General features: G+C 40.1%; 1 protein-coding gene and 1 long non-coding RNA gene across 14 annotated transcripts in view; one reads left to right on the top strand and one right to left on the bottom strand.

The window, feature by feature from the left end:
- The window catches only part of Ptprt (protein tyrosine phosphatase receptor type T), a 1025960-nt gene that overhangs the window by 650843 nt on the left and 349871 nt on the right, over positions 1-25246 (top strand). For all 11 annotated transcript variants that reach the window (XM_074074791.1, XM_074074788.1, XM_074074793.1 and 8 more), the window contains exon 9: positions 7314-7423. In XM_074074791.1, coding sequence (XP_073930892.1) covers positions 7314-7423 — 110 coding nt within the window. The remainder of the gene's footprint in view (positions 1-7313; positions 7424-25246) is intronic.
- Positions 929-25246, bottom strand: part of LOC141423408 (uncharacterized) — a 77847-nt gene continuing 53529 nt past the window's right edge. The window contains exons 3-5 of one of the 3 annotated variants that reach the window (XR_012448260.1): positions 7239-7581; positions 2284-2356; positions 929-1183 (exon numbers count right to left, since the gene is read on the bottom strand). This is a non-coding gene — a long non-coding RNA (uncharacterized lncRNA). Of the gene's footprint in view, positions 1184-2283; positions 2357-3662; positions 3803-7238; positions 7582-25246 lie in introns of those variants that run through there. The other 2 variants (XR_012448263.1, XR_012448262.1) reach the window with 2 other exon arrangements.

The raw sequence follows: 25246 nt of genomic DNA, 5'->3' as shown, positions 1-25246 counted from the left end.
TGTCAAGATGTCAACATTTAGAAACCAATTACATTTCTATTCATCTAATAGGGGTGTGATATTTTCTTAAAGATACTATTTGCAATAGCAATAAAAATATGTTATGTAGTGCTACATTTAACAAAAGTTTTCATAGAGAGAAAGAGAAGTGAAAGGCATTAAAGAAGGCCTAAATAAGAGATCTGAAATGTTTGTGGGTGGGAAACTTAATATTAAAAAGACATAAATTATCTTCCAATTGGTTCATGAAATTCCAATGCAAAAAAAACAAACATTTTCAAAACTATGCAAGCTGTTCTAAAATGCATATAGAAGAAGAAACCGTAAGAATAGCTGAGATACTCCTAAGCATGAATTTCAAACTATATGAGAACTTACTCATATAATTAAGACTTACAAATCATTGTTGATTAGGAAAATGTGGCACTCGCTGGGTTCTGGTAGCTCATACCTGTAATCCTAGGTACTTGGAAGGCTGAGATCAGGAGAGTCGTAGTTTGAGGCCAGCCCAGACAAATAGTTTGTGAGACCCCATTCCAAAATAACCAGAGCAAAATGGACTGGAGGTATGACTTAAGTGGTAGAGCACCTGCTTTGCAAGCATGATTCCTGAGTTCAAACCTCAGTCCGGCCAAAAAAAAAAGAAAGCATGGTACTAACATGGGGTCATTCTAACAGAACAATTAAGCAAAGTAGAACTTAGAAACAGGAACTTCACATGAGTGGACATGTCATAGAAACTACAGATAACCACAGCAGATCAATTAACCAGTTTTTTCAATAAGTGCTGCTAAGATGGGGGAAGAATTGAAATTACATCCTTACTTAACATTATGCATGAAATTCAATTGCAAGTGGGTTGATGACCTTTTATTAAAGGCATAACTTTAAAACTTTTGAAAAGAGTTTAATAAAATACTCTCGTGGCCTTGGGGTAAAGAAAGTGTTTCTTAAACAAGGTTTTTTTGTTGAATTTATTTAGAAGCCGACCCCAAGATACAGATTCCAATAGAAGAAGTTTATTTAGGATGCTACACTGGTAAGGGAGAGGGAGGGACGGGGAAGGAAAAGAAGCCAATACAAGGCATGTTACCAGGCTGTCACCATGTGAATCACTGGGTTAGGACAGTGCCATTCCATGTGTGGCCTGAAGACCAATACTGGCTCGTTAACTCTTTCCAGTCTGTGAAAAGATAAGTACAATAATAAAGAGAAGTCTTCAAAAGGAGCTTTCAGTGTCATTGATTCTAAACTTCATTTCTACTTCTCATTTTTACCTTCCTTGCAATCCATTCTTACAGTGTTTTGTGGTCCTGTCAGTCCACAGTGGGTTGGAAAGCATCATTATCACTATCATCATTGCCATCGTTGTCATCATATTTAGGTTCTCAGTGTTTGAGATAATTTGACTGGAACTAGAAGAATTTGTTTCAGCATTACTCAGCCAAGTGGTACAGAAACTGGGGTACCCATTCTTCAACTTCCTATCTTTCATATTGAAAGATGTTGTGGGGACATTAAATGTCTGGCACTTCTGGTTTGCCCTTGTGGATACCAAGGTTACTTCCACAGTCCTCAGGTAAATGAACAATAAAGAGTTTTGCAGGAGGAATTATTCAGTGTTATGAGTGAGGCACAATCTGTATCTGCGACCAACTTTGTCTTTCTTTCTCTACAGAGAAAATTGACAAACTGATCAATTTGATTATAATAAAGAACTGACTTTATTGAAAGACAAATGCAAGACATGCTGAGAGACTTTTTACAACAAATTATACAATAAAAGAATCAGGATCAAGAATTTATAAAGAAACTGCAGATCAACAAGAAAAGTGCAATAATTTACCAGGAATATTTTAAATGCACTGTCTCTTTAGTAAATAGGCAAATACAAATAAAACCTCAATGAAATATCATTTACATATATCAGATGGTCAAATACTTTAAACCTGATAATACCAAATATTTTTAAGGAAGTAGAAAGTGGAAACGTTCAGAACATTGTGTGGAGGAATATAAAATGCTACTGTCACATTGGAAAACAGGTTGGCATTACTCAGTAATGCTGAAGACAGATTTGCCCTTTAATCTACCTGTCCTATTCCTAGCTATCCCTTTGTGAAGCCTCATGTATGTTCAACTAAATGAGCAAAAATACTCATATGAGCCATGTTCTAAGATAGCCCCATCTGGAAATCACCCAAATGTCCATCTATGGTGAAACAGTGGGATAAATACAGTAAGACAGTGTTCCTTACTGGAGATAAAGGAAATGCAACTTACGTAGATCAGCAGGATGCATTTCCAATGGTGTTGAGCGATGCATGCAAACCTTACAATAGCAATCCATGTGCATCTAAAGGAAACCAAGAAAGGCTAAGTGATATAATTGTAACTTCAAATAAAAATAGAACATAAAATTCAGTACTGTACCTGAGTTTTTGTTGACATTGTGGTTGTTGAGGAGGAGGAGGAAAGGAGTCAATAGCGACTCACATATGGGATGCTTCAGTGGTACAGTGTGTTCATTTTATAATTATTCTTCAAACATTACAGTACCACATATACTTTGTAATAACATGCAAAACATTATAGAGAAACTTTTTTATATAATATAATACAAAAGCAATAGAAACAAGGTTATAAAGGCCTGAAAATGCACCTTTGTAGGAAAAAACAAAACAACTCCATATTTTGAACCAAAGGATGTGACAAAAAGCATTAATAAATGAAGATTTCTATAATATTATTGATTAGGAGGACTCATGGTTATAAACCCCCCAAAATAGGATGCTACTGAAAAAATAATTCTGAGAGGGTCAGGCATGGTGGAGTATGCCTATAAATCCAGCTACTCAGGAGGCTGAGATCATGTGGATCGTGGCTTGAGGCTGGCCTGGGAATAAAGTTAGTGAGACTCCATCTCAACCAATAAGCTGGGAGTGTTGGTACATAGCTGTAAACCCAGGTATGTGGGAGGCATAGGTAGGAGGAACTGATGGAAGTGCATTGCTGACCCTGGGCAAAACACAAGACCCTATCTGAAAAATAACTAAACAGCAACGAAAAAGGCATTGGGCATGGCTCGGGAGGTAAAATGCTTGCCTAGCAAGAGCAAGGTCCTGAATTCAAATCCCAGTACTGCAATAATAACAATAATAAAATCATTCTGATGGAATAGTTTTGAGATTTCATAAAATTATTCTAAAGTTCTTCTGGAAGAATAAATGGGTAGTTACATCCCAGAACACTTTGCAAAAAAGAATGAAGGAGAAGGACTTGTTCTACCAAGTATTAAAACTTGTCATCCCACACACAGATACTGTCACAGTCACAAAACATATGCCAGGATATAAAATAACACGGTGGAAAGATGGTATTTTAAATCAGTGGGGAAAGTTACGACTGGTCAAGTAATTGTCATGAGTAAAGTGCAAAGAATTATAGCCAGGTTTCTACTGTGTACAATGTACAAAATACATTCTACATGGATTCCAGTGTTATATGTAAAAAGGAAAAGATGGGATAATTTATAAAATGTCATAACATAATTATTCATCTGTTAGACCAAATGGCCTAGTGTTACTAGCCTGTGACTCACCATTATAACCTCCATCAGGCAGACCTTCCTCCACCTCCACCTCCGCCTCCGCCTCTGCCTCCACCTCCACCAGGCAGACCGTCAGATGAATGAGTAGAATCTCCACTTCTCTATTCAGCTCACGTTCCACTAAACCTTCTCAACTCTTCCCAAATTCTTGATGTAACGTGCTTCCCTGCACTCCTGGGAGTGGCTTTACCCCTATTCCCGGGCAGAATAGAGCATTAGGAACTTCAATCCCAAAGCAGCTGTATTTTCATTCTCCCCCTGTCTCTCACAGAAAGTACTTTCTTTCCACCCACCTTCACATCTGCCTTTCCAGGACCCTCCCAGTGTTAGCTTCTCTTTCTTTCCTACCCCTCCACCTTGAGCTTCTATTTCAGATTTTTTCCTTGTTGTTTTAATCATGCCATATCCCCTCCCATCATTGGGAGTGGACCTTATTTTGGCTCCATACCTCATTCATGCTATTTTTGCATTCTCTTCACCTTCACCTCATCTTCTGTTCCTTTTTCAGCCCTTTCAAGGATGGCTTGCAACACCAACATTCTCCATAAATTACTCTTGCTCAGATCACAAGTAGTCTGAGGGATAGTAGCTTCAATAGGCAAACTCAAGACCTCTTCTTGACTGCTCAGTCTTGACCATCACTGATAGCCAGTCCCTTCATGAGCCTCTCTCCTTCCTCCCATGGTACACTTACAGCTCTACTTCCTGGTATTCTGGTTGCCTCTCTGAATATTGCCTCCCAGTTTCTCCATTTGTTTTCCTCCTGGTTGTTAAGACATGTAAGTTCCTCTTAGCTGTGTCCTACACCTGCCGTTTTTCCTCTGCTCTGGACTCTTGCTACAAGACATACTCCCTGACCATGATTTTCAATTTCCAAACATTGGCCCCAGTCTTATATTACCAACTGCTGTTCTATCACCTTGTTTGGATGTTCTACCACCTTGTTTGGATGTTCTACTTCGAGTGAAGCACTTCTTCAAAACTCACCTTCTTCCACTCCAACACTGCCTCTCCCTCTCTAAACAACAGTCTGATCCTCCAGTTTTATAAAACATATGTGCCAGGTCCCTCCATAACATGTTACTTCTCTTTTACTGTCTTAATCAAACAGATCCTCCTCCTCCTTCATCCGTCACCTCTAAGTCATGTTAGTTTAGCATGATTAAAATCTCAAGTATGATCTATTTCACTCCTACACTCCTTCATCCTGGTCCAAGCTACCATCCTTTCTCCCCAGAATGATTATAGAAATCTCCTTTCCCCCCCTCTACCCTTCACCTTACAAATCTACCCACTACATACCAACACTCTTTCCTTTTGACCTAGAAACTTCTGCTTTTATTTGTCATCTCCACCTCAACACTTTGACTTGCCAGACTACACTTTTTGTGCTTGTTATTCCCTCAATTCCGTATGACATTACCTCAGAGGTTTGATAAGAACTTTCATGAAATACTTGTAGGGATAATTATTCAATTTCTCTCTCCCTTCTCAGACCATAAAGTTTGTCAAGGATTTGACCACATTTCTCTTTGCTAGTGGTGCATTCCTAATGTCCTCAACAGTCCCTTGATCATGGTAAATACTCAAGAAACATTTGCAAAGAAGAAAGGTGGAAAAGTGAAAACAATAGGAGGTTTGATTAAGAGCTTTTATACACCTAAAAGATTTTTAAAACAAGTGAAAACCTGACAAAAATTTGTAAACTCTGCAAAAAATACATTAAAAAGAGATTTTAGTCACAAGTCCATAAGACAAAGAAGAGCAAAAATAAAGAGCCATGGAAGAAAATGAGCACAGGATATAGAGAGCATGTTCCTAAAAGAATCAATGCAAATGACTAATTAAACTGAAAAAAAAGTCTGTGCTCTCTGGTATTCTAAAAACGATACACAGATGCACTTAATTTTTTAAATAGTGTTGGCAGAAATCAGGACAAGGCATATTCTTCTGTCCAGATTCATACGAACTTTCTGGAAGGCAATCTGGTAATATGTGTCAAAAGCCTTAAAAATAAAGTAGCCAATCTCCTTTGGCCTAGTAAATTCATTGCCATAAATTTATCTTCAGGACATTGGAAAGTTGCATGTAAATACTTATTTATAAAAGTGTTCATTCCAGTGATATTCATAATCATGAGGAATTCAAACTTTAATGCCCAATATTGGTAACTTTGACTATAATGGGGGTACCCTCCTAAGTAGTCATTAAAATGCATGGTTCCAAAGAATACTTAAGGGTTTTTTTAATTCTGTGATTTGTCTAGTGATAAAAACAGATCACAACACAATATACATGGCAGGGATTAAATTTTAAAAAATAAAATACACATACACATAGGCATATTTTATCTTTTTAAAAGATAAAATATATATTATATGCATAAAATACTGGAAAAATATCTTTGAGTGTGGGTATTTTAAGTGATTTCATTCATTCTCTGCTTAAAACCTTTTTGTATATTATTAATATTCAACAAATTCTGTATATCATGTCCATAATGAGAAAAGCTAAATATATTTTAATTTAACAATGGAGACCTGATTGGAAGATATGGCCCAAGCTTTATGTAGAGAGGCATAGCACAGTGATTAAGAGTATGTGCTTTGAAGCTTATAGCCAGGTGTTCATCTCCTTCTTTATAACTGAAGAGCCATATGACCTTGAGCAAGTTATTTAATTCTCTGAGCCTCAGTTCCCTTATCAGCACAAAGGGCTGAGCTATTTTGTGGCTTAAGTGACATAATGTACGTAAAATTCTGATCAAAGAGTAAGTGCTTGGTAAAAGTACCTGCCTTCATAATGCTGTAGCATAAATAGATCTGTAACGATTTGCATGGATTCATGATTCTCTAGGGGATTATAGCTGAAAGTTTGGGAAATCATTTAGTTTCTGTCTTAGCATCTTCCAAACTGTTGTGAGAATGCTGGAATCTAGCAGGAGGACTGGTAGGGAGACTTTCCTGTTACAGAAGCAGCCCCGGGAAAGGTTGAGCTCATTAAGCCAAAATGCTGGTATTAGTCATTCAATCACCTCTCCATCCAATCAGTAAATAAGTAGTAAGCATCTACCCCATGCCAGAGATTGGAGATTCAGCAGCAAGAAAAGCTAGCTGACTTCTCGTAGCATGGTGAGGTTTCAGGGCACTTAGTTCCTGTTGTATCCAAATACTGGAAACTGGGGGAACCCTTTCCAAAGCTACAGAAAACTTGGCAGGGTTGTGAAATTGAGAATCAATAAAAGGATGGTGAGGCCCATATTATATTCCTCAAATACCAATCCTAAAACAAAGACCTAATTCCAGATTTCCACTTGCTGGCAAAGTCAAAGCCTTGCCCTGACCACATTTGCTTTACCACTTTAGCAATGGACCTATTGAATCTTCAGATGAAAAACCAATAGCCTTTTAAAGAGGGTCAGCAAATTATGGCTCATAGGTCAAATCCAGTCCATTGCCTACTTTGGCAAATAAAGTTTTATTGGAACACAGCCACAGCTATTCATTTATGGATTGTCCATGGCCAGTTTTGTGTGAGAATGGCAGAGTTGAGTAGTTGCAACAGAAATTGTGTGGCCCATCAATCCTAACGCATTTGCTACCTAGTCTTTTTTAGAAACTTTACTTACCCCTGTTCCAAGTCAATGGGGCTGGAAAAATGACAAGGAAGGTAACATCAAGTTCTGAAGTTTTCCCTTCTGTAGTTCCAGGAGCTGTTCCTCTTGAATCCATCCAAGGGGGCCCATTTGAGGAAAAGATCTACATCCAGTGGAAACCTCCCAATGAGACTAATGGGGTCATCACGCTGTATGAGGTAAGGAAGCCCCTTGGGCTGCTCCCACTGAATTGGCTTCATTGAATCCTCTTCAGGCTGAAGATAGTGAATATCTATATCATTGAAGGTGAGTGAGGTTTCTGACAACAGAGTTGGGAGACAACACAACAGCACACAGTTGGGTTATCTTGATGATCCTAAAGAAAGAAAAAACATGCCACATATTGAGGTGATTAGTGGTAATTGATCCCTTCTTCAAAGAAGTCAGAAACTCAAGGATTCAGATTGTCCTAATATAGAACAGAAGACCTAGTCCTAGCAAACTTCCATGGTGCTCATTCCATGAGTATCAGTCCCTGGGCTTTGAAAATAATCCCAGCATTTTTCTCTGCCCCAAGAGTACAGGATCCTTGAGCTTTAAATTGGTCTGTGCCCAAGGGATACAGTAACCCAAAGCCCCCACCAAGCATTTGCAGGTGATATGATTTATCATATCAGAGATGGAACAGAACCTGCAGGTGTAGTAATGAACTCACAAACCAATACAATATGTTTTCCTGAAACTTGTAAAACTAGAACAAACTATAAAGCAGTCCATTGTAAAGCAAAGAATAATCTCCAAAAAGCCAACATGGCTAAGATTCAAGTAATAGAATGTGACATCTTTTTAAGAGACAGAGTATGACAATGTAATCCAGGTTGGCCACAAACGTGAGATCTTCTTGCCTCAGCTTAACAAGTGCTGGAATCATAGACCTGTGCCACTATACCCAACCCATTCCTTTGTATCCTGAGACGCCATGAGATTGCAAGACAAGACAAAATAGAAAAGCAGAACAATGCAAGTGGAAGAGCACTGGTACTGAAGCTGGAAAGATGTAGCCTAGTACCTGAGTAGCTCTAACCCTGGTCTTAGATTCCTTTTGAAGGGCTCCCCCACCCTCCAAGCCTTTCTCATCATTTGCAAAATGATAATGGTAACAGTTGATTAGGATTCTTCTAGCAAATCTGAAGATGGAAAGGCACAAGCACCCACAGGCTGGAGCCTGACTACAGGCCCACGACGGGGCTTAAATCACTGAGATCTCATGCAGAAATAGACACCAATGGACAGTGGGCTTGGGAGGGAGCTCTGGGGAGGAAATCCAAGAGTATTTGGTGAGGGAGGAGCAGGATTAGTTTTATGAACCCATAAACTTTCTAGAAGCAGATGGTCCTCAGTCTACCTTTATAAGGAACTTGAGGAAAAATACCTTGTCCCAGGTCTAGCATTCCTTAGAAGAACAGCTAGCTAACATCTCCATTTTAGAAGCTGCAGGGAGCTTGGTGCAGCACTTAGGATCATTACTTGGGAGGACAGAACAGAATTCATCCCCACTATTTATAAGCAGTCTTGGGCCTCATGGAAAAGTTTTCTTCCTCTGTTGCAGGAGAAGGGGAGGTACTCAATCAACCACATCTTGTCTAGAATGTGGTCAAAATCTTGTCAGAGAAAAAGAGAAGGAACTGGAACTTGAACTGAAGCCATATCCAATCCTTTCAGTGATACATGTTATTCTTTGTGGAGTTCACAACTACACAAACACACACACACACACACACACACACACACACACACGAAGGAGAAATCTCTTGTGCATAGCAACCTGATCTTTGTGTAGTAGATGGAAAAGACCCTCGATTTATGAAGAGATGACAGTATTATGTAAAACCTCTCCATGGCAGAAGTACATGGCTTGTAATTCACAGGCCAGTAACATCTAAACGATTTGGGGGACCAACCTATAGTTCATTACCACCTCTATTACCATTTCATAAAAATGATATAATTCTAAAAATGTAGAAAGGACATGATTTCAGGAAAAAAGACAGGCTTTCAAATTGGATACATTTAGCTTTATGAAGAGCTCATGACAATTGCCTTATGTTTTTCTCGTTTAGAACGATGACAACTTGGTCATGAAAAGGCCCTGGTCCTTGTACCTACCCACTCTTGGAGACCACTAGGCTAAAGTGTATTGCAAGTGAGGTCATATTTCTGCATGAACATCTTCCTTGAGAACAATATACTTTTCCCATTAGTAGGATCATGCATGGAACTGGACTATCATGTTGTGATTTCGAACCCATGATAAGAAGAAGGAAACGGAGGGAAAACAAGGTGTGAGTTACGCATCATGTTTGAACGATAGCTCCTGAACTCAAGGCACTATCATGTGCCACACTCGCTAGAGTCCTGGGCACAAAGTTTGAAACAGATTAGAGCAGCATATCCTTCTCTCTTCTGTGTGAGCCCAGTACCTGTGGCTGTCCAAAGACTAGTACCTGCATGATGAAAGCGAGAGCACACAAGGGAGGGGTGAGGACAGGTAAGACACCTAAAAAACTAGCTAGCATTTGTTGCCCTTAACGCAGAGAAACTAAAGCAGATACCTTAAAAGCAACTGAGGCCAATAGGAAAAGGGGAACAGGTACTAGAGAAAAGGTTAGATCAAAAAGAATTAACCTAGAAGGTAACACCCACGCACAGGAAATCAATGTGAGTCAATGCCCTGTATAGCTATCCTTATCTCAACCAGCAAAAACCCTTGTTCCTTCCTATTATTGCTTATACTCTCTCTACAACAAAATTAGAAATAAGGGCAAAATAGTTTCTGCTGGGTATTGGGGGGGAAGGGAGGGGGCGGAGTGGGTGGTAAGGGAGGGGGTGGGGGCAGGGGGGAGAAATGAACCAAGCCTTGTATGCACATATGAATAATAAAAGAAAAATGAAAAAAAAAAAAAAACAAAGACTAGTACCTGGAGATGTTAGCATTTCCATGATGGACTGTACTGGAGACAGCTATCAGGAGATGTCTTCAAGTGGTGTCTTGGGCATGATTATAGAGAACCAGATCTAGAAGATTACTGCTGACTTGTTTGTGAGCATTTCAGGCAACATTTGGAGAATGCCCCAAAATTCTTGGAGGATACACTGAAGAGAATGTGAGCTTAGGCCATTATCTTTTGGGCGTGAACATGAATGCTGTCATGTGTATCACAAGCTGTTGGGACCAGGAAGGCAAGAAATTTGGCTTTTGAAATCAGACAGACTAGATCTAAATTCCAGATCTGATAATTGCCTGCTTTGTAACCTATAGTTTATTTGGTACTCTCTTGGGACCACTCCTTTTCATCTGAGAAATCAGGATACTAATATCACTTATCTTATTGTGCTTTTATGGAATCATATTACATATATGTTTAGCATCATGTTTGGCATTCAGAAATAACATTATAAATGTTAACTGTTATCATTAAATAAAAATGCAGAAGTTGAGGGACCGAGACATGAAGTGAAAAAAACAGGAACATATAGCCAGGATGGCAAATTCCTGTCTCCTGAGTTCAGATGCCCCCAGCCCCTCAGTGTGGTCCATGGATCAGCAGCATTGTAGTTTTCTGGGATCTGGTTAGAAATGCAGTGTCTCCAGCCCTATGCAGACTTCCTGAGCCAGAATCTCATTTAATGAGACCCCTGGGTGAGTCACATGGCCCTTAGAGGCTGAGAAGCACTGTTCTAGAAACACCACACTTCAGAAGTCAGCCTCCTGAGCAGAGAGATGGAAAGTTCTCTCTACACTAGGCTCAAGGTAATCCTGCCACAGACAGTAAGCAGGAGACCTTGCTTTTAAACATATTTATAACAAAATCTGTGTTTATGAGGCAATTTCCAAATTTAATTAGATGAAACCAATTTGATACTTAAAATTAGGTTCTACTTGTAATTTGGAGAAAGAAATCCATAAATTACAAATCACTGTCTTTTGGCCTCTGAAAGAATGTTTTTGTTACAAAGAAAAATAGGATAACACAATGGAAGATAAATTCAGGATTGTCTGTGCCTTCCCATGCACTGCCTTGGACCCAGTCAAGTCAAAGCAAAAGAAGAGAAGGGAAATGGAGTTTCTATATTGATGCTGTGTAAGCATTTTAAACACAGTGAGTCTAAATTTCTTGCCAGGTGCCTGTGGCTCACCCTTGCAATCCAATCTACTTGGGAGGCTGAAGTTGGGAGGATCATGGTTCAAGGCCAATCTGGGCAAAAAGTTTGTGAGACCCCATCTCAACACAAAAAAGTTTGGCACCTGTCATCCCAGTAATGGTGGAAAGTGTAAAATAGGAGGGTCACAGACCTGGCTGGGTTGGGCAAAAAGCAAGACTCTATTTCCAAAATAACCAGAGCGAAAAGGACTGGGGGCATGGTTGAAGCAGTAGAAAACTTGCTTGCAATCACGAAGCCCTGAGTTCACTCCCCAGTACTGTCAAAAAAGAGTAAATTTCTTTCTTGTGAGTTTAAGTTCCAACCTTTTGACTTATAACTGGATAATTCTGCACCCCCCCCCAAAAAAAAGAAACCCTGAGTAGCTCTGATTAAATACTGTTTTATCTCCAGGCTTCAGTTCCATCTTTAGAACCTGATGATGTCAGATTCAAAGGTTTAATTGGATGAGAACAAGGGGATAAGAAAACCCATATTGAATGCACAGAAGAAAAGGTTATACCTTATTATTGAGTTGCTTTGCCTTTAAAGTTGCCGGAGTCTTCAAAAGTAAAGCAATGATGACATTTGAAGAAAACCAGCTACTGCAAAGGCTCTGGGGTTTGTCAAATTTGGCAAATAGGGGGCCAGGGTGACCAAGGTTGTGGGTGAGTGGAGGACAATGGTGAGACCATGTGTGGGAATAAGTGAGCAGGTCAGGGTATTCAGGGCTCCTAGAGTTTGCATTTTTTCCTGAGAGGAATGGAAAGACCCAGAACGGTTTTAAGCATAGAAACAAAAGATAGAGATTCATATTCTTGAAGGTCACCTAACTGTTGCGTGGCTAGTAGACTGTGGGTGCACAGGCATCTTGGAGACATCTGAAAATGCACCAGAAGGCAGGGACATTTCCACCAATTTGATATTGTGATGTGGGCTCAACTTTTGCTAGAAGATTGTGGACTTGGGTGGAGGACAAGGAAGCTTTGTTGTAGCTGCTTCTTTCCTGGTGCTTACCTGCTCTGACACTTTTCCTTCAGTAAAGACTCTTACCTTTTTAATTCTCTGTTTATTTAGTGTTTGGTCGTACTGGGGATTTAACGAAGAGCCTCACACTCTTTAGGCAAGTGCTCTACCACTTGAGCAAACACATTGATTTGTTTTTCAGATAGGGTCTCACACATTTCCCAGACTGGCCTCTGACTACCATCTTCCTACTTCTGCCTCGAGTAGCTAGAATTACTGGTGTGTACCATCCCACCTGGCTTGTTTTTCAGATAGGGTCTCACTAACTTTTTGCATAGGCTGACCCTGAACTGCAGTCCTCCTTTCGCTGCCTCCCAGGTAGCAGGGATTATAGGTGTAAACCATCATACCCAGCAGGAGTTCTTATCTTGATGAGCTCTCTGAGCCTGGAAAGATTAGATCCTAGGCTTTCCTTCCCTAAGAGATGGGAGTTGCACCCTCACCTGCTCCAACCCCAGGCTATGAATGAAACTCATCATGCAGCAGCCACCACCCCTCTCTCTGCCCACTGAGTGAGATATCAGAAAGCTCAAGTTGACCAGAAGCTATTGAAGCCAGCTTTACCTCTGTGCAACAGGAAGTTAGGCTGAGCTAGACTAGAGCCTTGAATGTTTGGGGATTTGTACTGTAGTAGGAGATCCAGAATGTAGTTCTATTTCATTCCTCTAACAGAGCTGTAGATGGTGTCCACACAAGGCTGGTGTCCACATGCTAGCAGCATCAGATCACCTGGGCCCACATGAGAGGTACCCAGACCCACACAAGAGTCTGTAGTCATAACATCCCCTGAGGATTTCCATGTACGTTGAAACATAGAAAGCACAGGTCTGAGACAGACTCTAGTTTTCACGATCTGGATCCACTCCAGGAGGGTAGAAGTAGAGAAGGAACATCAACTGGTCTGGAAAACATTGCCAGGACAGTGTGGCCATTGAATGACCTAAGGATTGTCCCCTTGCTCACCTGAACCCAAAGAGCTGAGTATTTTCACCAACAAAATGGAAATCATGTCACTCACATAGACTCTCCTAGAGCCCTTCTCTTGAGTCTGAGTAAGACACAAGGTTCTCCAATCAGGGCTTATATGTGAAGGAGGATGGTGCACTGTCTCCTATCTGAGTCAGCTTTTAGGAGCAGCTCCCCAAACCCAGACAGTAGCAACTGCAGACAGGCACTTGCAGCCAGAATGAGGTCGCCAGGGAACGAATCCAGCCAAACAGTTGTCTCAAAACTCTTCAATAAAATCATTTAGACACAAGCTGTTCAGAGTTCATGAAAAACAGTAATCAATATGTGTTTCAATTCAATTAATTGTGCTCATCTCTGTCCAAAAATAAAAATCACACAGTGTGAGGGAATTGGGCCAGAAGATGTTACACTTGCAACTGGGTTAACGAAGTGTGAAAATATTTAAAATTCAGACATATGAAGCTTCCCAGTAAGCCTTTCTGTTTAGCAGTCAAAATCACCAAGTTTCTAATTACAGTGTATAAATCTGAAAAGCTTAAAGGGAATGAGAAGACCCTAATGAGGCAGGAAAGGGTGTCTTGATTATTCTAGACTTGAGTGACATTTATCTTGCAAGCTATTCTAAGTGCCCCACGTTCAGAGTTAAATAAAACACAGCCTTCGTCTCAATGAAAACAAGGTGGCATTCCTGTGTGGGAGCGCCTTTAAAAGGTACAATGGGTTGGGAGGTTGTTGATGTTTTTCAAGCACACAGATTGTTGAGTGCAATCTAAACAAAAAGCACAGGACCCAGGAGTCAACACACTCACACGGTACATGGCAAGAAGGCTGCTGTGGGTTCTGAAGCAGAGAGGAGTTTTAAACAGGATGGGAGCAGACACCAACATTGAAGGAGAGAGAGGACGAGCTCCTTGGGTGAGCTCGGGAACAAGTGTTCGAAGAGAGGTTGCCGGCCCGGGATGAATGCACACCTCCTCCTGTTCCATAGCCTTGCCACTATGGCTACTTAGGGCTCACTGACCCCAGGATCTCGTGACTCTGGCCTGCAGAGGCACAGGGGAGAGGGATGAATGTGATCCAGATGGTGGGAGGTAGTATAGGCAGGAAGGGATCAGCTGCATCATGACTAATACAGCCCCAAACAAGACTTTGCATAATTCAAAGCGGGGCTACGTTAATTAGGATATGCCATTTGCATAATGCAGGCTGCTATTGGGTGTAACTTGAGCCAGGCTGGCAACTATGAAAAAAATGCTTTTGTTAGTTTTGAATTGTTCAAACTAGAAATGTAAGAGTTATCCATTGCCCACGGCTGCCATACAGAAAGTTCCACCAGAAAGTTCCATTGTTCCCCTGCCAAATAGTCATAGGTCAGGCCAAGTGGTTCCATCTCCACCATCACAGCCTGATGGTACCCATTGGATGCACACACCCTATCCACACTTCCCCCAGTGGCACTTCTAGGAATTGTAGCCAAACAGAGCATCTTTAAAAGGTTAATTTGAGCATGTTACCTCTCTGCCTTGGCTTGGTCTTGACTTTAGCACTGGATGATCTATCTGGCCTCTGCTTGCTTCTCTAACTTTACTTCCTTCCCATTGTTCACTGTGTCTCAGCTCCTCCAGCCTTCCAGCACTTTTTCATGCTCACCCTGTTCTTTGCTGCCCACATGACTCTATGAACATAATTCCATGCGCCTACAAATCCTTCCTTTTACACTCCTCATGGCTGGCTGCTTCCTATTCATCACCTGCAATAGATTTTGCTCTCTAATACCCCCTTTATCCAAAGCCAATCCCCTCTGTTTTCTCAGTTTCTTGCTTTCTTTCATTCCATTTTCACAGTCTGTCCTTAATTTGTTTGTATACTATATTCAAATAACTAAGAAACTTTTAGCTCAGTAGTCCTATTTGAAAAAATAAGCTGTGATGGTTAATTTTATGTGTGAACTTGGCTGGAACCCATTGCCCACAGGTGTGGCCAAACATTATTCTAGATATTTCTGTGAGAGCATTTTGGATGTGATCAACATTTAGCTTAGTGGACTGTGGATAAAACAGTTTTCTACACCATAAGAAGGGGCCTCACTCAATCAGTGGAAGGTCTGTAGACAGAGTTCTCCTGAGCAAGAGAAGTTCCCCCAGGAGACCTTCAGATGTGCACTTCAGCGTCAGCGCTCCCTGGTTCTCCAGCGTGACAGTCTTTGGTCTTGAAATGTATACCGGTCATCTTTCTTGTTGTTGTTGTTTTTTGTTTTTCATATCAAGGACCTAAGGATCTAAAATAATAGCTTGCACACAATATGTACTCAGTGAATATTTCTTGGAGAAATTATGAATTTGTGCTTTGCTTTACCCGAGGTGACGGTGAAAGTTTTGTCGAACCGATTTAGTGGCTCTCAGGCCTGTGGAAGAATGATATTACAATTTGAGATGCTCTACGCTGTAAGCCTAAAATCTCTCTCAAACTTACAGATATTGAGACCCTGAAAAACATAGATAGATAAATAAATAGCAGATTGATATAGAAATGATTGGATGGGTAGATGGGCCTCATTGCAGTCCCAGTAGATCAGAATGTCTAGGGGGTGGTTCTATCCATACATTGTGAGTGTGTTTTTTGTGTGCTTGTTTGCTTGTTGTTTTCAAGTTCTTTGGGGAATTCTAATAAACATCCAGGATTCAAAAGAAGCATTGTGCTAAGTGAATCTGATCTTCCTCTGATATGGTGTCCTGCTAAATAAACACAGTCACAACCCTGCATTACCCTAGCTTCCATCTCACTCCACCTCTCTCTGATGTCTCACGTAGCCAACTAGCTCACTCACAGGCAGGTGCAATGTGCTTATGTTCTTTAAAGTTCAAATTCAAGGAGGCTTGGCTTTTTTTTCTCCTCAAGTTTACTAAACAACAGTGTGTGGATTAATTGAAGACACACAGGGAGGTGTCACTCTATCAATGTCTCTTTGTGGTTTACTAATGGTATCTTAGCACTCTGATGCTGGAGCCCACCACAGACCTTCCCTTATGAATCTTGTTCCCTCTCCTGTGTAGTTTGTTCCCTCTCCTGTGTAGTAGAAGTTGGATCTGTTGGGTTTGTGTGTGTGTGTTTGTGTGTGTGTGTAAGATTAAGAAAGACATACACACACACAAAACTTAATAGATTTGCCCAGAGGCCTTCCCTAAATCTTGAAAGTCAGGGCCCTGGGATGTCTAGGAGCCATTTTTTCTACCCTTCAGCTCATCACTCACCTCTCACAGAATGTTTGCCTTCCAGCAACTTGAAAAATGCAGGCATCTCTGAGTAGATGCTATATAAAGGGCATCTGGGCTGACAGGGAGGCTGACAGGTGTTTCAATAGAAACAGCTCTGGTTGAAAAGAGTGATTTCTGGTGCCCAGTCTAGAAGGAAGGGAGTCGAATTGGGATATAAGTTGCATTTATGTAAGTGGGCCTATTAGAGCTTCCTGTCATCCAGTGGTAGAGTATCAGGGATGCCTATATATTTGCTGGGATGTTTCTTTTCTTTTCTTTTTTTCTATTACCACACAGATATTTGTGAGGGAGCCAGGCAACGTGATGGAAGACATCAACAGATGCATAACACTTGTTACCCAAAGGACAGAAAATCATATTCACCTAGCAGTAAGTTTTTTACAACAGACATTAATCATTCAGTTCAGCTGTAAACAGTAGGGACTGCTGCTTGAAAAGTATTTCTGCAGTGTATATGCGTAAGTATGTGTGTCATGGTGTGTGCATATATGAGCTTAGATTTTTGTGAGTTTGTACAGTGGTATAATGGCTTGGATATGCATACAGGTGTGAATACTTTTGCTGGCATGTATTTGTGAAGTGTTCACCCTTGGACTGTACCCATCTTCCAACTCTCTCCTCAAAATGGCTCTATTTCAATGGAGAGTAGATAGTAATGTTAAGGAAGAAATTCTGTCATTTCAGGGGACTCCCAGTTCTAGCTCATGAATTTCTGCCATAATTTTCTTTCAAGATTTCCTAAAGGAAAATGTTGGGTTAAAAAAAATCTCCAGGTTGTATTTACTCCTATGCATTCACAGCTGTCCTAGAAGGGAGGAGAGGAGAAATGACAAGTTACTTCTGCATTTGCATGACATGCATTTCCTTCATGTTCCTTAGATGGAAAGGAAACTGTTTTGATGTACTGTTTGGACCCAGAAGCTTCACTGGGGATCATGTAAGCACACATGGCTAGAGATGGAACCCTTTCTCTGGATGCCATGTCCTTCAGTGCACTGCCTAGAGGCGGTGTTTGAGTTGCCAAGTGTTTCTTTAAACATCACAAGTTGTTCTCTGTTCATCTCCGATGTTTTACTGTATTACTACTGTTGGAATCCCGCCTGGGTTGGGCAATACAGTGTGAATTTTCTGCTTTTATCAGGCTGGCTCTTTCATTTGTGTTTTGGTCAGAACAGTTCTGTGTTTAAGATCTAAATGAAGGGTATCCTGCAGGTTTTCATCTGTCATCAGGACATTCGGACGCTCCTGGTCCCTGGAGGCTGGAATTCACATTTGTGATGCAGTGCTTCTTCCTTTCATTAGCTCAGGAGATAGCAAATGGAGTTTCTTCTTTTACCCCAAAACCAATGGGCCCTTTTCCTTTGATTACTTTTTTTGTACTATTCTCCAAAAGAAAAGTCATTCCTTAAGTCTGATGCCAAAGTATAGGACCTTAGACTCTACTTCATTACAGTTTCAATACGCACATGCATACACTCATAACATGCACACACACGAACGGGTGTGTACATGATACCTACACTCATGCATGTGCACACACACAAATGGGTGTGTACATGATATCTACACTCATGCATGTGCACACACACAAATGGGTGTGTAAATGATACCTACACTCATGCATGTGCATACACACAAATGGGTGTGTACATGATACCTACACTCATGCATGTGTGCACACACACAAATGGGTGTGTACATGATACCTACACTCATGCATGTGTGCACACACACAAATGGGTGTGTACATGATACCTACACTCATGCATGTGTGCACACACACAAATGGGTGTGTACATGATACCTACACTCATGCATGTGTACACACACACAAATGGGTGTGTACATGATACCTACACTCATGCATGTGTGCACACACACAAACAGGCGTGTACATGATACCTATGCTCATGCATGTGCACACACACATGTGCATACATGCCTGTGTGCACACCACATCTGCAGAGCACTTCAAATGGTCATAAAAATGCTTACTGCTTTCTTGTTCTCTCTTTTGTTCTATGAATACTCTTTTTTCTTTGGTCTTTTGGAGCTTGCTAGGCAAGTGATCTATCATGTAAGCCATACCCCAGGAACTTTTTGGCTTTTTTAAAAAGTTATTTTTTGGATAGAGTCTTGCATTTCTGCCCAGGGATGGCCTCTGACTATGATCCTTCTACCTATGCCTCCTGAGTAGCTGGAATTATGGACATGTACCACTATACGCCTCTCCCTATTTTTAAATGGGTTTCATTGTCCAAATAATGTACTTCAATAGTTTCTTAGCATGTGTCTTTCTCTGAAAGTCAGATCATGAATTAAACAATTAGGAAATTTAAGATTGAATTTTGGTTTGCCATTGCCAAATAATGTACTTGAATTAGTTCCCTTCCCAAACTGGGCTTGTTCCACATTCCTGACTTGGGCCAGATAGATCTCAGAGGCCTTGCAGACTCTGGCCTACCACATGGGTGCCAAAAAATTAGATTTGTAGTTTCATGAAGCACTTTCTTCATTGATCTGTGTGTGACCCTCTTCATTTGTTGATTCATTTATTCATTCATCTTTACAGTGACATAGCATCTAATAAGACAATCAGAACTTTGACAGTGTCTTTCATCTGACTTACGTCAGTACATCCACTAACTTGCATCTCCTCACCCATCCTCCTGACTGCTCCATTCTCCTGAATCTTGTATGTAATTCCTTTACATTCCATATAGTTTTACTACTTGTATGCATTCCTTAAAAGCATATAATTCTATTAATCTCAATTTTCAGTTGTATATAATCTTTTGGAACTCTTGTTCCGTATTATATCAAAAATATTCATCCATACTGGAGAGAGCAGCTCTAGTTCATTCATCTTTACTGCTACCTAATATTCCATTGTATGAAGATATTACAGTCCATTTAACCATGATCACTTGATAGGCATTGGGGGTGTATTGCTTCCATAATTTTGCCTCTGTCAACAGTGATAAATAGAGAACATCATTCTGAGTGAGGTTAGCCTGGCCCAAAGACCAAAAATCATATGTTCTCCCTCATATGTGGACATTAGATCAAGGGCAAACACAACAAGGGGATTGGGAGCACATGATAAAAGCAAGAGCACACAAGGGAGGGGTGAGGATAGGTAAGACACCTAAAAAATTAGCTAGCATTTGTTGCCCTCAACGCAGAGAAACTAAAGCAGATACCTTAAAAGCAACTGAGGCCAATAGGAGAAGGGGACCAGGAACTAGAGAAAAGGTGAGATCAAAAAGAATTAACCTAGAAGGTAACACACATGCACAGGAAATTAATATGAGTCAACTCCCTGTATAGCTATCCTTATCTCAATTAGCAAAAACCCTTGTTCTTTCCTATTATTGCTTATACTCTCTCTTCAACAAAATTAGAGATAAGGGCAAAATAGTTTCTGCTGGGTATCCAGGGGGTGGGAGGAGAGGGAGGGGGCGGAGTGGGTGGTAAGGGAGGGGGTGGGGGCAGGGGGGAGAAATGACCCAAGCCTTGTATGCACATATGAATAATAAAACAATAAAAAATAAAAAAAACAGTGATAAAGTGAATATCCTTGTGCACCATTGTACATTTGCAAGATTTTCTGTTGAGGAACTGTATCTAGGAACTACATGGGTATAAATGTATATGAATGTAAATGTAAATGAATGTTCAACTTTACAAAAAATGCCAAACTGTTTGCCAAACTGGTTTCACCAATTTACATTCAGGTCAGAAAAGTATAACAGGTCCTTTGTGTCAGTTTTTGATATTATCAGGATCTTCCTTTTGGCCAGTTATATAGACACTTATATAGACACAAAATGAAATCTCATTGTTGTCTTGCTTTATAGCCCCTCTTTCATGAGTAAGGCTGGATATTTCTTCCTGTTTTTGTTATTCATTTGTTTTTTCCTTTTCTCCAGGATACCTACTCTCGTTTTTTGCCCATTTTTTGCTCTTTTCTTTTGATATGTGATACTTTTTAGAATATACTTTTGATACTATTTTGTCAGTTACATATGTAGCTTACTATTTTTACTCCCTGTAGCTTTTGAAAATAAAAGTCCTTAATTATAGTCAATTTTTTCAGTCTTTGCTTATTTAGCTAAGAAACCCCCTGTCATTAAGAACTCTTCTCAAAATCAAGGTGAGAAAGATAATTCCTTTTATTTCTACTAAAGTTTGTATGCTTTTACTCTTGAACTCAAAGTGCTTGACCTATTTGCTTTATTATATTATATATATAATATATATTATATTATTAACTAATGCTTGCATGAGATGGAGTGCAAAATTCACATTTTCCTCTATACATGGAATGAACATATTTCCCAAATCTTTTTAATAAGGAGCCCTCTTTTCCCTGCTTTACCAGGCTATATCAGACTGGCACCAAATTTCCTGACATGCATGAAAATTTTTTTTCTGAGCTATTTCAACAGCCTCCATAAGTCACAACTACACACAGTCATAATTATTGTAGCTTCACATTTAATCCTGGTCTCAGGGAGAGCAGATCCCCCATCCTTCTTCAGAAATACCCTGGTTACCCTTGCCTTTGGCACTTTCATTTTAGAATCTACTTATCAAATTTAATGAAAACAGCTGTTGTCATTTTGATTAGAACTACATTGAATGTGTAAACTGCATTGAATGTGTAAAACTATATGAAGGAATTGACATGTTTACAATATTAAATTTATCTGAATTTACTTAGATTTTTTTTTAATGTACCCCACATTTTTATCACCTTACTTATGGAGCATTGCATTTCTCATAAAACCCAACTGTTACCGTAGGTCAGAAAGACTTGCATCTCACATTCTCTTTTTTTTCTAGTCTCATTGGCCTTTCCTGGTGTTGTCCAGCATGTCACCTCCTGCCTCAGGCTCATGCTACATGGAGTTCTGAGTTACCAAAAAGCTCTTTGATCTCCTCTTCCATGGCCAACTCCTTCTCTACTATGAGTGTCAATACACAGACCACCTCCTCAGAAAGGTTCTCCCAAATCGTCTTAAAATAGGGCTTTACCCAATCACCATTATTCTTTACAATTGCTTCCCATTCCTATGTAAAAGGTACAACTCACAATTGTTGTGTATTTATTTGTAACTATGTCTTCCTATATTATAAGTGTAACAAAGGCAGGACCCATTGGTTTTACTCATTATTGGAAAGAATCAATGTTATAACCAGTACAGTAAGTACTCAAGTATGCTCTGTTTCCATTTGTTAATGACTGGAGGTTAGGGAGTTTCCTTTGGATGGCTGAGGTGCAATGACAGGAGTAGCTCTTGGCATCAGTTAGTCCACGGATATGACCTGATAGTACCACATAAAAGTCCTAAAATTCTGTCCCAAGTCCTATAATAATCTCTAATAGACTATGTGGAGTGCCAATGATTAATGAGTTGAAACTTAACTCATAGAATTCAACTACTTAACTGTAAACTTGCCAAATTTAGGGATCTTTATCCACATATGTATCCCAAATACCTAGAATAGTATCTGGCAGAAAGTACACATTCAATGAATACTTGCTTAAGAATAAATCTGTATTGCAAACTTAAATCAAGGTTAAAGCAATGTCTACAATAAATATTTAAGTAACTGCTTCTCTATGATTTCTTGATTTTTTCAAAAATGATGTATTCTTTACTAATGTTAATGTTTGAATGTTGCTATATTGACTGAAGTCTTCGGGAGAATTATAACAAAGTCTACCAGGACTATAATATTGCTTAGAGCTAGAAAGAGAGGGAGTAGAAAGTAATTCATACCATTGTCTTTTTACACACAAACCATTTTCACATGAGTTAATATTCTTTTCTGACTTTGTGCATTTGAAAAATATTTGACATGATTATGGTCACATGTTGTTTTTTACTTTTCACCATGCCCAACATATTTTGATTTCTATATAATCCTCCTAAACTGTCCCGATTTAATGGCTCCCTGGTCCTCTGAACTCATAGACCATACTTACTTTGTAATCACTTTATTTTGGGCTTGTTGATTGATACTTTTAGAATGTAAGATGGAATTTGGGGACAGAAGAGTGAACTAGACCTCGTCAAACAGCGAGTGAGGAGACTTTGAACTCCTGCTTTTCTTTCCTCTCTCAATACATTTGTTAGCAACAAGCAGAAGCATCACGTGCCTTCCATTGATCGAAGAGCTGGGCTCAAAATAATAGCTCTCTTTGTTCAATAGAAATGGATATAAGGAAGGAGAGCAGAATAACATGTACAAGTGTGGATGGAAATCTATAAAGCCAAGGTTAGAAGCAGTGGTCATAGTTTCCTCCTTGTTTTAAAACTTAAGTTTCTGTTTGTTTGTTTGTTTCCTAATAGAGGGAGAGGGATATGGGGTACATGTGTGCCCCTGCTCTTCCCTAGTACTATCCCCATGGAGATTTCAATAATCTATCAGGGCACACTCTTGCACTGAATTCTGACATGGACTCAGAATTCTTGTGATCAAGCCATGGCACTCAAGGTGGTTGTTTGAAAAGAATGAGGTTAGCATTCAAGATGAAACCTGGTTTCAGAACATTGATGTGGGATAGATGAAGCTCTGTGCACAGGAATCTCTCCTACATAACCTAGTTTTCATTAATTTATAATTTTTCCTCCTCAAGCATTTCTCAATTTTGAGTCCTTTTGCAATGTTATAATCCTGGTAGACTTTGTTCTAATTCTCATGAGGACTTCAGCATTGTGGATCAACAAAAAGATGAAGAAACTAATGTGAGGTTCTGGCAAAACTCTGCAGACACTGTAATCCCACTGGGAAGCAGGTGTCCAGTCACTGGCAGATTGAAGCAGTATTGAACAATGTCAGTATCAGAGTCATTGCCATTTCATGACTGAACTCAACATGGAGAGTGGGGGACCAGAGGTGTTGGAAATGAAAATAGGCAGCAGGCTGTGGTTTCTGAAGATCAGCCCGTTAGCAGTAAGACCTAGCCTGTGTGTGGAAGTGCAGAGGACTTGTGAAGTCTCTAAGCAAGCAGATTTGCTCCAGTTGCCTCCCAGGAAGGGCTGTGTTGAGTGGTATGATTCTCTCGGGCTCCTGTGTATCAAGAATCTTCCTTGGCCCTAGGTGGAAAATGGACTGAGATTGTCCAGGAGGGTATGAGGAAAGTAGAACCTGAAAATGGCCTTGGCATCTCCCTTCACTGACACGAGTTTTGTCTCTTAGCAACATGCACTACTGCTGTCCTGGGAGTCTTTGGGAACCAGGACCCAGGAGACCAGGCTTAATTCCCAGCTTCAGCCATTTGTCAGTTGTGATGTGTAGAGCCCTCTTTGTCCTTCCCCACCTTCTGTGTCACTGCACGTTTGTAATTCTGGGAGATAGTTCTTAATAATTAAGCTTACCTGTCTCACTACTTGAAAGAAGGGGCTGAAGCTACAGGGAGCTCCTGAGGGAAGGGCCAGGGGTGTGAAAGTTCACACTAGGACAAATAACTGGGGAGTTCCTCATGGCTGGAAAACAGAGCTCAGGAAGACAGGAGCTTGTGTATATGTCTCAGGACTAAATCAGAACGTCCATTAAAGATCTTAAATTTACACCAGATCTGTGTACTCCCTACTTACAGGCACATTCTGTATTCTTAGCCTTTCTCAGCCAACTTTTATAACATTATTACAGAAAGCTTGGATATAAGAGGAAAATCACTTATAATCTCCTCCCCAGCATAATAATTATTTTACCTTGCATTTTATCTTTTTTAACATGCATACATTTTACCTAACCATAGCGACATAAAATTTGTTATTGTGATTTTTCATTAAGCATTTTGTCACAATCATAATGCCTTTAAAGTGCCATGAAAACAGCCTTTAATGTCTCTTTTTAATGGCTGCATAATTGTCTATAGTGTGTATTCTGTAATTTACTTCTCTGTTCCTTATTGTTTTCCCATATTTGTGACAACACTATGACGAACCTCTGGCTTGTGGTTGCATTATATCATGGTGGAAAGAATATGACCTTCAAATAAGATTGACTTAGATTCAGATCCTATTTCTAACATTGTCTGGATGGATGGCTTTGGGGCAAATTAACCCTCTGAAATTAATTTATTGTTTTCATTTTCTGCCTGTAATGCAGAAGTGCTGGAAGAGTTAGATATGTGACAATCACAGCTGCCTAGTAGTCTTTCAGTGTCTTAGTTTTTCTTTCTCTTCTGTGTAATATATGTTCAATATTGGATACCTTCACACACATAAAATTACTGGTTGAGCAGAATAAACACTTTTATAACTCTCGGCTCTGCAAGTGGATTGCACCCTTCTGAGCATGTGTTTTGAGCCTTGTGTTGAGTTTTTGCCCATCACTGGGTCTGGGAAGCAGGCCTTTGGCACCCCACCCAAGCTGTATGTCAACTTTCACGATACCCTCGGAGCAGGCTGATGCATGAAATGCTCATCACACACTATGGCACTCTCCAAGGACATGCCTCATCAATTCCTGTTCACTTCCTCTGCCCTTTGCACTTAAGGAGCAAGTACAGTGCCTGGCCCCAGAGAATCTCTTGGGTCTTGGTGGCCCCAA

The sequence above is a fragment of the Castor canadensis genome, chromosome 5 (assembly GCF_047511655.1).
Source record: "Castor canadensis chromosome 5, mCasCan1.hap1v2, whole genome shotgun sequence".
NCBI classification, from domain to species: Eukaryota; Metazoa; Chordata; class Mammalia; order Rodentia; family Castoridae; genus Castor; species Castor canadensis.
This window is presented reverse-complemented; position numbering and strand designations above follow the sequence as displayed.